The sequence below is a fragment of the Columba livia genome, chromosome 3, assembly GCF_036013475.1.
Source record: "Columba livia isolate bColLiv1 breed racing homer chromosome 3, bColLiv1.pat.W.v2, whole genome shotgun sequence".
Lineage (NCBI taxonomy): Eukaryota > Metazoa > Chordata > Aves > Columbiformes > Columbidae > Columba > Columba livia.
This window is the reverse complement of record NC_088604.1, coordinates 2,184,614-2,197,603: the sequence shown is the minus strand read 5'-3', so window position 1 is coordinate 2,197,603 and position 12,990 is coordinate 2,184,614. Positions and strand designations below refer to the sequence as shown.

Here is a 12,990-nt window from a genome sequence, read left to right as displayed (position 1 = left end):
GAGCAGGTAAGCGTAACTTCCTTGAAATAACAGAACTGATGAGCTCTAAGCTCTGTTTTCTTCAGAAGACACTTCAACTAAGATTTATAGAGATGTTTCTGACACTTGCATAGGCTGCACTAAAAGGAGCTCTAGGCCAATCAAGGCAACAAAACAGTTATAGACGAACAACAAAAATGAGAAAAAGCAGCAATCAGGCTGATGACAGCTCAGCGTAAATGCGAAAATCCCATCAGAGCAAACCTTCTAACGTATCTGCAATGAACAAAATTAAACTCATCAACTCCTGTTCTTGAAGCTGCTTTGAAATAGCATCTTTATACCCTGTATAGGTCCCATGCAGCCCAGAATCTCCACAGAAACACACCGAGCAGCTGAGGCAAGTCCCCAGTTTTCCAATAATACCTTGCCTTCCAGAAGGCCTAAAACGTTATCCAAATAATTTCAGTACAGAAAGAACCTTCCCTTGTAGGAACAGCAGTATTTTCAGTTCGGGATGACAAGTAAATCTTAACATATCCCCTCATTCCCCATTTTCAGCACTCCCGAACAGGTCATGTTGGCTTCCTCACCTGATAGGGACACGGGATGTGATATTCTCTGCAGCGTTCCTGAATCCACGTCGTCTCCCACACGCCGCGATAAGCCTGCTCATAGAAATAGCAGCCAATTACAACCAACAGTGGCACGAGGTACAGAACACTGAACACGCCAATCCGGATCATGAACTTCACCAGTTTGTCCTGGTTCTCTTTTTCTAACGGGATTTCAATGCGGACCCGATTGAGAGAGATAATGCCAGCTAGCAGGAGGGAAACTCCGACAACAACATACAGGCAGAGAGGTGCGAGGACAAAGTATCTCAACGCATCCACATCATAGAGGCCGACAAAACATACGCCGCTAATATTGTCACCTTCGATTTTATTCATGGCTAAGAGGATGATGGTGAGAGTTCCCGGAATGCCCCAGGCGCTGGCGTGGAAGAGCAATGCTTTCTTCTCGATGGCTTCGCTGCCCCATTTCGGCACCGCCGCCAGGAACCAGGTGATGGTGAGAATGACCCACCAAACGCTGCCGGCCATGGTGAAGAAATAGAGCACCATGAAGAGCATGGTGCAGGCTTTGTTGTGAGAGCCCTGGGTCACCGTGGACGCCTTGTACTGGGCAGGGCTGGAGGCGTTACACGCTACCCTGTCTTCAAGCAGGAAGCCAATGAAGAAAATTAACGACACCATCATGTAGCAGACGGCGTAAAATATGATGGGTCTTTCCGGGTAGCGAAATCTTGTGACGTCAATCAGAAAAGTTAAAAAGGTGAACAAGGTAGCGGAAAGGCAGACGATGGAGATGACGCCGATGAAGTAGCGAGCGAAGGAGAGTTCTTCACGTCGAAAGTACATGTTTGGGCAAGGAGGGGAACAGTCCCGTACCCTCAGGAAAGAGTAACCCAGATCAGGGTCTATTTTCAACTCCCGAGGACACCAAAAACCATAATCCCTCTGTACAGCCATTGGGGCCTCTTCTGTGGGCTCCCCAGCTAAATTGAGGTCGACGAGGCGAGGATACGGCTCATCACAATCTGGGAATCTAAAAGGGAAGAAAGGAGTTATTTATGAGAAATATACACATACTTGGCAAAGATTAGTAACCTTATTTACACGTCTGACTTTAGGCACACTAACTGGAGGGAAAACAAAGGCAATCCAAATAATGGGTAATCCATGAAATACTACACTATGTTTAAACAAACTCTAGAACTCATTGTTCTATTATGCAGTGGATGTTGAAACTATGAAATCCGTTTAAAAATAAACCACAGAAATAAATGGACCAAAGACCCATTAGGGCTTTAAACATAAAGGGGAGGAGGATACAAAATCCATCTCAGGAGGTCTATAAATTCAGGCTTACTGCAAACTGAGACTATGCGCCCAAGGAAGCATGATTTTATAGAACATTTTAAAACCTTGCCCTAAGCAACTGTACCAGCCACTATCAGACAGGATGGCGAGCTAGTTAGACCAAAAATTCAAGTGAGCATTAATAAATTGAAATCACGCTGAAGACTTTTCTGTAATGAAGTCCTCTGCCACAGTCCGTGTTCTGGCACAATGGCACTAACACAGCACCAGCTAACTTCCCTTGTTTTTAAGCTCTGGTTTTGAAATTTCACTGCCTGGGTCTTACTGAGGAGATGGAGAGACCTAAAGGGCCCAGGCACCTGTGTGGAGTATGGAGTTAGAGCTAGTTTTGAGCTACATTATCAGGACCTCAATGCATCCTCTGACTTTTTCTTTTGCTAAAACTTTTAATTACTTTTCATTCTCTCCGATCCAACTGTATGAGACGCTACTTCCTCCTGTATTTTAGCAGCTGTTGGAGTCATTTATATAAAAAAAATAAAGCTTAAAGATATTGTTTTCAATGTAATGTATCACAGTATCACAGTATCACAGTATCACAGTATGTTTGGGATTGGAAGGGACCTCAAAAGATCATCTAGTCCAATCCCCCCATGGAGCAGGAACGCCCAGGTGAGGTCACACAGGAAGGTGTCCAGGCGGGTTGGAATGTCTGCACAGAAGGAGACTCCACAACCTCCCTGGGCAGCCTGGGCCAGGCTCTGCCACCCTCACCCCCAAAAAGTTTTTTCTCAAATTTAAGTGGAACCTCTTGTGTTCCAGCTTGATCCCATTACCCCTTGTCCTATCATTGTTTGCCACCGAGAAGAGCCTGGCTCCGTCCTCATGGCACTCACCCTTTATATATTTATAAACATTAATAAGGTCACCCCTCAGTCTCCTCTTCTCCAAACTAAAGAGCCCCAGCTCCCTCAGCCTTTCTTTATAAGGGAGGTGCTCCACTCCCTTAATCATCTTGGTTGCCCTATGCTGGACCCTCTCCAGCAGTTCCCTGTCCTGCTGGAACTGAGGGGCCACAACTGGACACAATATTCCAGATGGGGTCTCACCAGGACAGAGTAGAGGGGGAGGAGGATCTCTCTCGATCTACTAACCACCCCCCTTGTAATACACCCCGGGATGCCATTGGCCTTCCTGGCCACAAGGGCCCAGTGCTGGCTCATGGTCATCCTGTTGTCCACCAGGACCCCCAGGTCCCTTTCCCCTACACTGCTCTCTAATAGGTAATTTCCCAACCTATACTGGAACCTGGGGTTGTTCCTGCCCAGATGCAGGACTCTACACTTGCCCTTGTTAAATTTCATCAGGTTATTCCCCGCCCAACTCTCCAGCCTGTCCAGGTCTCTGATGGCAGCACAGCTTCCAGTGTCACCACTCCTCCCAGCTTGGTGTCATCACCAACTTGCTGATAGTACACTCAATTCCCTCATCTAAATCGTTAATGAATATATTGAATAATATTGGCCCCAGTACTGCCCCCTGAGGCACTGCACTAGATACTGGCCACCAACTAGACTCCGCACCATTGACTACCACTCTCTGGCTTCTCTCCTTAAGCCAGTTTGCAACCCACCTCACTACTCTATTGTCCAGACCACACCTCCTCAACTGAGCTGTGAGGATGCTGTGGGAGACTGTGTCAAAGGCTTTACCGAAGTCAAGGTAGACCACATCCACCGCTCTGCCATCATCCATCCACCTTGTTACTTTCTCATAAAAGGCTATGAGGTTGGTCAGTCATGACTTACTCTTGGTAAAGCCATGCTGACTACTCCTAATAACCCTCTTATCCTTGATATGCCTTGAGATGGCACCAAGGATAAGCTGTTCCATTACTATAAGATACATTATGTATATTCTGTTTCAAATATCATGGAATATTTTTCTGTTATTTGTGTAATGTAAAGCTGCAAACTGTTTGCACACAAGCTCAACAAGCGGTGGATGCTCTGAAAATAGAGCTTTGAGATTTTATACACCCATCAAAATCAGACAGCTCCCCTTTCAGAAGAGACCATGAATCTCTAGCATATGTAATTTTGCCTCTCAGAGAAATTTCTAGCAGTATTGCCTATTAAACTTTGGTATAGCAGACAAAACCAGCTCAGTATAATTGACAAAGGAGAAAAAAAGAGATGGGTACATTCATTCATTTAAGAATATGCGTGTGCAGAAATTGCCCATAGAAATTTTCAGCTTATCTCTTGGGCAGACGATAGAAATATGACCTGTTTCCATGCCAGGAAACAGGCTGTAAAACACGTGGAAGGGAAAAGAAGGGCACTCACAATGGAACAGATTTAAAATAGCTGTTTCAGAACATAAAGCGACCTAGATCATAGTAAAATTTTAACCTGGGATTTTGAAAAATGAAAAAACCAATAGATTTTCTCACCTTGTGCACTCCATATCCTCGGGCCAAGAGACCCCAAACATCTCCATGAGCTTGGAGCACTCGCTGAACGCTCTCTGGCAGAGCCGGCGGCACGGGAGCGTGACCCGGCCGTACTCCATGCACACCGGGGCATAGAGGGCGCACAGGAACGGGCGGAAATCACGGGAGCATTCCAGATTCACCATGGGATGGAAAGGCTGGAAAAGAAAAAGAACTCAATAAGTACAACCAGCAGTTTGGTAGAACACTTCAGCGTGAAGCTGTAATTTGTCTCATGAGGCGTTAGGGCTTTGACAACCGTAACCATGACCTTCTTTTTCTGAATGTTGTTGGCAAAATTGCTCATCCTAACACAGTACTTAAATATTTTAGGAAGACAGGCAGTGAGGAAGCCTGAGGACAATGACAAAGATTCACATGGGACACTTATGTACTCAATTTGCATTAAAATGAACGGCAATCAGACAGCTGAACGCCCCTGAGGATTCAGGCTTAGCTTCACACTCTCCAATAAGTCACATAAACTCAACTCCTTTTAGTGCTTGTGTGACTGCCAGACACATCACGAATCTCCAGCTGCTTATTTGGTAGAATATGAAATCTTGCATTCAGTTGATGAGATTACAATCTGAGGAATGTCAGATAACGCAAGATTCCTTGACAATATAGAAATACAGCAGACCATGATCCTTCAAATATTATTTTCAGATCACAGCATAATAATTGTAAATAATCTATTCCTTGAGTTTCTTCAGCAGGGCAGCGTTCTCCCTTTATTCTACAAAATGCAAACACGGGATATTTTCCATTGCATTCTTCCCACAGTGTCTTGTCCAACAGTAACAGTAACAACGCTCCTTGGAAGCACCGAAAAATCGATCACAATTAGCCAATATACAGCTCTTCTCAAATATTTCTAAAGATGAAAAAGAAGGGAAAAAGTAGGACAGGGATTTATGTCTTAATAAAAACTGGTGCGCGTGGATAATCTTCTTACTGCCCCGTGTGGGTTCTCTTTAAAACTCCCTAAGAATCAATCAATATATTATTCTGAGTTTGTGTGGCACCTACCACTATACAAAGCCTCGCCATATCTTTGGATATTAATATAAGTTAAATTCTATCCTCTTCAGACTGGAACTACACAATACCAAAATACATTAGGACTTACAACTCTAGAACAAAACCAAACTGCATGTGAATGCTGAATTATTCTGTTACCTCCAGACAGGAGAAACAGCAGTGACATTCACTTTAATAAGTCACCTCCTTTCCTTGACTTGTATTTCAAATCATAGCTCAAAGGGAAAAGGAGACAGGTGCTTGATCAATGGCAAAGCTCATCTGAGCTCCATTCTAGAGAGATTTTTATTAAAAGTCCATTATCTTGATAGCAGAGTTTCCTCTTCTCCAAGCCCAGCAGGATTATAGAGCAAGAAGTCTAATCTTCACCATTTGTGAGGCAATAGCAGAAGCACAAATGAACCTGATATATATATATCTTTCTAAAACCTAAATCTTCTTATAACTGAAGCTGAAGAGTAGGCTGTAGAAAGATTATGTTTTCAAACAGCAATTTCCTAAAAAGTATTTTAAACCACTTCAACAGTTTCTTATTTTCCAAACCATAGAACAGAACAGACCTCACAACAAAAAATAGGTCACCTTCTGTGGCAAAACAGTGACAATTACCAGAAACAAGGAGGAACAGTTTCACATTTCAGTTCTTCCTTATCCCCTCCTTATTCTTCCATTTCTTCCTATATGCTTTCTTTTCTTTGCAAAAGGGTTATTTTTGGAATATAAGACGCATCCATGCTGTGATTTTATTGATTTTTTAAACATAAATATTATTTACCAAGCTGATTAAATCCTCTTTAGTGCTATGCACTTCTGGAAATGTTTGACGTGTCACCAAAGCCGTGCAAATCAACAAGAGCTGCATAAACCTTCAGAGCTATTGACAAGGAAAAAGGAAGCGACAGTTGGAAAGTATTAATATTGACATTTAGAAGCGCATTGTTACTCAAGGAACACTTTCTGTACCACTGGGCATTTACTCCAGATGCACATGTGGTTTTATTTTTAAAGGGTTATTGCCTATAACGCAGTTAAAGCCACTGTTTGACAACACGGATCCAAGAAACGGGTTCTAAGGAGTTCAGACACCTGAGACAACTGGGAAAACATAATATAATAGTCTTCCTTTATTTGATACAAAGGGAAAGTAAAACTCCACTTCTATTTCGGGAAGTGTTTAACTTTCTTTTTGTTTCAAAGAACCTGGAAAATAAGAAAATGAAGTTATATCTTTATCCTTCTACTATGTTGTCACTGATTTGCATTTCCATTTTCATGAAGAATTATTTGCTTTTTCTTGTAAAAACTTGCTTCTTTAGAGTCCTTTTGTAGTTTTGCTCTCCTGATGGGTATTTTAAAGATCCTGCTCAGTCAGGATTTTACCTTATTACTTACATTTTCCTCAAATGCATCTATTTCAGAATTTGAAACCATGCTGCCTCTTTTGTTTACTCAAAGCGCTCATTAGATTCTTATTAGAATATGTTTTCAAAATCATTTTGATTTTTATATACCAGAAGTTGTGAGGATAAGTATATTAAGTGATGATTGCACAATGACAAATAGTCATACCCTTAACAAACACATATTTGTTTCATAGCCTGAATTTTGCAAAAGGACAAGTAACAAAGCAGGTTAAGGGAACAGAGAGTGACCAGCATCTCCCTGTATCCTGTTGATCCTACGAGGGACTGGCAGCTGTTGAAATGGCTTTTGGCCAACTCCAGAGGACACTGGGCAATGGTGTCCCAGGGAAAATTGGAACTGAGACAGGAAACATCCAAAAATGGGGATGCAGATGGTGCTTTTTGGCACTGAAAGGGCACTCGCCATCCAAGCAGCGTGTTCCCTGGCTGTCGCCTTCAGGGCTAAGTTACAGAGATTCAAAGGCGCAAGATGCCAGACAGCTGCTGAACAGCAGCTTGTGCTGCCATCCAAGGGTCTGGTGGACAACAGGGTGACTGTGAGTCACCAATGTGCCCTGTGGCCAAGAGGCCAATGGGACCTGGGGTGCATGAGGAAGAGTGTGAGCAGCAGGTGGAGGGAGGTTGTTCCTCCCCCTCTGCTCTGCCCTGGGGAGGCCCCATCTGCAGTTGTGGGTCCAGTGCTGGGCTCCCCAGTTTAGGAAGGACAAGGAATTACTGGAGAGAGTCCAGCGGAGGGACACAAAGATGCTGAGGGGTCTGGAGCATCTTTGTGATGAGGAGACTGAGAGAGCTGGGGCTGTTGAGCTGGAGAAGAGAAGCTGAGAGGGATGTGATCAATGGATCAATATGTCAGGGTGGGTGTCAGAGGATGGACCAGACTCTGTTCAGTGGTGCCCAACGCCAGGGTGAGGGGCAACGGGCACAGACTGAAACACAGGAGGCTCCATGTGAACATGAGCAGAAACTTGTTTGCTGGGAGGTGCCAGAGCCTGGCCCAGGCTGCCCAGAGCGGGTGTGGAGTCTCCTGCTCTGAGACATTCAAACCCCCTGGACCCACCTGTGTGATCTGCTCTGTGACCCTGCGTGAGCAGCTGGGTTGGACTGGGGGATCTCCAGAAGTGTCTTCCAACCCCAGCCACGCTGTGGGGCTGTGATTCTAATGTCCCATTTATTTTGCAAGACACCCACATGGGCTTGGACGATGAGGCCCAAGATCTGCCCTCTCTTGGGCCTGATACATACAACACAGGGTCTGTGTGGAGACTCATTCCCTTCTGGCACAGCAGCTGGGGGTTGGGTTGAAGATGCTGAAATATCTGAAGTAACACGAGTGTCACTGAATCTTCCCTCACAAAGTCCCCCAGAAGGCACATTAGAGCTGCAGAAAACAAGTCTGGTTCTGAGTATGGCCTCAGTATACTCCTTAAAACCCAGTACAGATACGCTGAGCCCCAACAACACTGGAAAAATACACTTAAGTAGGGTTAATTTAATAGGACTGTTTGCCTAGTGCTGGCTGTTCTGTTTCGCAGCAGCTCCAGGCCTCTCTCACACCATCCTGCTATTCAAAATAGCAACAGCAGGCAGACAAAAACTCTCTTATGAATTATATCAAATCAGTTTATCTTAAAATCATGATGAGGCTGATCTAGACAGCACAAGAAAAAACCCTACAACCGCTCCTCAAAATGCAGAAAAAGAGACTCACTTCCATTTGTGCCTGTGAGCAGCTTGGGCTGTAAGCACGCTGTCTCTAAAATTACCATTTTTCATTGCAGTGCCTAAGATGAAAAGTCACTTCCATCTACCAATCATGTTGTTCACTGTTAAAAACAAAGCCAGAGAGATTAAGAGACTTTTTTATGCTCTTGCCCAAGGATGCAGATAAATGCTTAAGGAGAGATAAACACTTCTTCAGTCTTGAAGGTACTTAAGTATTTAAAATATGCCAAATCACATAACTGTATAATATTTCTACAGTTGTACACCCACTGGTCTTTCTAACCCGGAGAACGATCTTTATGACCATGCCAGTTCCAAACCCAGTGCTAAGAGCAACACTGTGAATCTGACTTTTTCCAGGCTGATGCAGCACACTCGCACCCCTCCTCTGCTTTGTGGTGCGGGTGTTGCGTAGCAAATACAACCCAAAAATGTAGCACTGCTTTTCTCTGAGCACTCCACCCTTGCCCATCTCTTCCTTCCCTCTCCTCCAGAATTGCCTTTGCTCGTAGCGAAGCTGCTTTGAGAAATTCCCCAATTCCCAGCAGTGTGGCCCCAGCTCCCTCCCTCCCTACAATTCCCGTCTGCTCAAAACGTTTGCATGGCCATGCTCTAACAAACTGTAGATATTTCCTATGGTTTTCTCTGTTTTTTTTTGCGGTGGTTTTTTTTGGTTTTGTTTTGTTTTTGGTTCTTGTTGGTTTTTTTTTTCAGAAAAGGATGAAAGTCAAAGGGAAGCCAGAATGGCACGTGTAGATTTTTCACCCCCAAATAAATTTTTAAACACATTCTCACTTTCAGTTACAGAGCAAGAGCAATAACTATCTATAAAAACACTGTGGAACTGTGTTACACGTTCAGACTTCTTGTATTACTGAGATATGTCACAATAAACCAAATGCTACCTTTTCTTTTCCACAGCAGTAGCCATTTAGCCGGCTGTCGCTTGGGCAGTGACACTATTGCAAGATTTAAACAAAACAACTTTAATTATTCTGTTTACATGTTCCTCTCTTTTAACAGAAAACTAACCAGGACACATTCTCATAAACTCACAGACAGAAGGAGGGAACTTTTCCTCCCTCAGGCTCACGGGATGAGAGCGATGCTATGACTATCAATTACTGCTGCAATTCTCTGGTGGACGCAACCGCCTCGGGGCATATCCTGTCTCAGACCAGCTATATCATCTGCTCCGGGTTGCCTGTGTTTGTATTTAGCTCGCCGTTCATTAGGAAAATACCCTGAATCGTATCTCAAAGTGCATGGGTAATGATGCTTTCCAGGCTGCCTCCCGAGTGGAATCGCAGAAGCTGCAGATTTAACTCTTCAGACAACTGCTGGTTAGAGTGAACACGTCACCGCCTCCTGCTTTTCATACCTACATGTCTTCTCCAACCAACCTGCCCTCACAGCTCTGACAGTTCATGTCAATGGTCTCTAGAGACTGTTACAGGCAGAACTGGTTTTCACAGCAGCCCAGCCTGGTTGTGGTTGAAGGGACCTCTGGAGATCCCCCAGTCCAACCCAGCTGCTCACACAGGGTCACAGAGCAGATCACACAGGTGGGTCCAGGGGGTTTGAATGTCTCAGAGCAGGAGACTCCACACCCGCTCTGGGCAGCCTGGGCCAGGCTCTGGCACCTCCCAGCAAACAAGTTTCTGCTCATGTTCACATGGAGCCTCCTGTGTTTCAGTCTCTGCCCGTTGCCCCTCACCCTGGCGTTGGGCACCACTGAACAGAGTCTGGTCCATCCTCTGACACCCACCCTGACATATTGATCCCATTGATCACATCCCTCTCAGCTTCTCTTCTCCAGGCTGAATAGTTTTCTTGAAACAGTGGGAATCTGTTCTCTGACGGCTCTGACCTGCATGCTCCTCAGAATCCTTCTAGGTTTGCTGTATCCCATCGCCACGCTGGTACACAAACGCAACCTGAAAATATTTGCTGTAAGCAAATATCTTGAGCTGTATAACTGCTGTAGTACTTGAACTGCCAATGCTGCCATCAAATGAGGCTGTACTTGGGAATCCAGCCTTAACCATGCTGGTGTTTTCTACAGAAATCCAGGGAGTGCTCACACAGGCACAGCAGGGCTGGTGCTTTGCAAAGAGCACTGAGCAGGGGCACCAACCGCTTTCAAAAGGAGCACAAGTGTGATGGAGCGGCTGAGGGACCTGGGGGTTCAGCTGGAGAACAGGAGCTGAGGGGAGACCTTCTGATCTCTGAACTGCCTGAAAGGAGCTTGGAGCCAGGGGGGTCGGGCTCTGCTCCCCAGGAACAAGCGCCAGGAGCAGAGGAAACGGCCTCAAGTTGCCCAGGGGAGGTTGAGGTTGGATGTGGGAACAATTTCTTCCCCAAAGGGCTGTGGGGCATTGGAACAGGCTGCCCAGGGCAGTGCTGGAGTCACCAGCCCTGGAGGGCTGGACAGACGGACATGAGGTTCTCAGGGACATGGGGCAGTGCTAGAGTTGGTTAGGTTATGGTTAGACTCAATGATCCTGAGGGTCTCTTCCAACTGAAAGGATTCTATGATTCTATGACAAAAAATGTAGCCGGATCTAACAGAAAGCTGCTCTTATTCCCCTCAGTTTGTTCCACTCAGATAGTGCCACATGGCCATGGACGTAATGGCTGCAAAAAGGGACAGAAACAGCCAGATGTGTAAGGGGACAGCCACTTCTCTTGGAACCCACCCACACTTGCTCAGCTTCACGTGACTCTGGAAGCGCAGCTTTATTACAGACACTTTATTTTGTTTTCCAAAGGCAATGGGTTAATTTGCCCACGCCTGCTTCTAATGCACAGTGCCAAGGCCAATTTAGTGTACAGCACTTAGCATAATGCACACTCAAAGCTTACAGAACCATTAACTTCCTGGTCTGAAGAAGCTTCGGTCTGCTTTATATTTTGTAATTACTTCTAGGTCTGCACGGTGATGGAGGTGTGAAAACCCAAATGCGGTACCAACAGCAATGAACACCAATGGGTATTTTCCCATTATCCATGGGAACCCTTATGAACCACACAACCCACCACCTTCCGATATCCCATGTCTCTAAATTTGATGTTCGCTGGAAAAGTTACAGTTGCAATGAGGATTAGATTGACACTGGGCTACTTTAGGCACCGGGAAGTAAAAAAAATTCAGATTGTTTTGCCTTAGCACTAAAAATATACTTCCACATTTAAATAGCTATTAAGTCATCCCAACAATAAAAATGTCAGGTAGTTAGTACGGTTTTAAATTATGTTTTTCTCGTGCTATAGGTTGAACCAGACAATAACCTTGTTACTCACTTTAAAACAGAAGACCAATTATTTCACCTGCCTTGCGAAAGCGCAGCAATCATGCAAACCATCCTGAGCTTTCTGGGCTGCAAACAGACAGCTGAGGTTAATTTCACAACTGCAGAAAAAAATAAGTAGGATAAAGATGAAAGTAGTTAAAAGCCAGCAAATGACATTAATCTCTGTCTATGTGACTAAAGAGCAAAGCCATCTGCTCTTGTTCTTTAAAGAGGTCTCGTGCTTCATTTGAAATTCTGAAGTTCCTTTGGACGACACTGAAAAGATGGCATCCATCTGTCAACGTGCACTTCTAAACGTGCTCGTGATGTTTTAGGGAGCGCTGAATGCAGATGGGTGGTCCTGGTAACAATTTCCATTTGCAAGAAGTGTTGGTTTTTCTAAGACGGCTGAGACTGCTTGGACTTCCTCACCATACGCCCGCTGTGATGGGCTTGGGACAACTCCAAATATCCCAGAGAAATAAATATGTAGCCCTCTGGATGGTATTTTAGATATTATTAAGTTAAGATGCTATAAGGCACACTTGCCTAGACAAGCAAGAGACTATTGGGCAGGAGCTGTAAGCCTTGGCAAAATAATATTTGTCACTTAAATGACACATTTCTGTCTCCTTCTGAGTACAAACCGCGTGCGATCGCTGCTTTGACGCCTGCCGAAAAATGCACCAGCGCCGCTGTTGCTGTGGGAAGGAGCAAGATACCCGTTAGGAGAAGTGGCGCATTAGTGATAACGAGCTTTTCTTTCCATCAACTCTGCCACCGCAGCCTGATCTGCATGTCAGGGACTCACGGACTAATTGCCAGCTCAAGGGAGGTCTGTCTCCTTGAGGAATAACAGGAACGAAGGGTATTAATATAACCAACTCGCTGCTGGTGCGGCACTCCAAAATTTATCTTGCTGAGCGAAGGAGAAAAGCATTTGTTATGAAGATTTCTTGGAGGACTTGATTGACACTGACTTGAGAGCAGACAATGGAGTTGGAAGCCAGATCGAGTTCTTCGGAGCACATAAAAAGGGAATTTCCAAAGCCGGGAAACACGAGGGAAGATCCCGATAAGGACGTAGCCAAGTTGCAAAATCACCAATGAGATTAGCTTTGTCTTTTCATTTTTACTGCCATCAACAT

At 44.8% G+C, this 12,990-nt stretch overlaps 1 protein-coding gene across 2 annotated transcripts in view; it reads right to left on the bottom strand.

Annotated features, from left to right (window-relative positions):
• Positions 1 to 12,990, bottom strand: part of FZD3 (frizzled class receptor 3) — a 64,413-nt gene that overhangs the window by 28,031 nt on the left and 23,392 nt on the right. For both annotated transcript variants that reach the window (XM_065055549.1, XM_005510572.3), the window contains exons 3-4: positions 4,321 to 4,517; positions 573 to 1,590 (exon numbers count right to left, since the gene is read on the bottom strand). In XM_065055549.1, the coding sequence (XP_064911621.1) occupies positions 573 to 1,590; positions 4,321 to 4,517 (1,215 nt within the window). The remainder of the gene's footprint in view (positions 1 to 572; positions 1,591 to 4,320; positions 4,518 to 12,990) is intronic.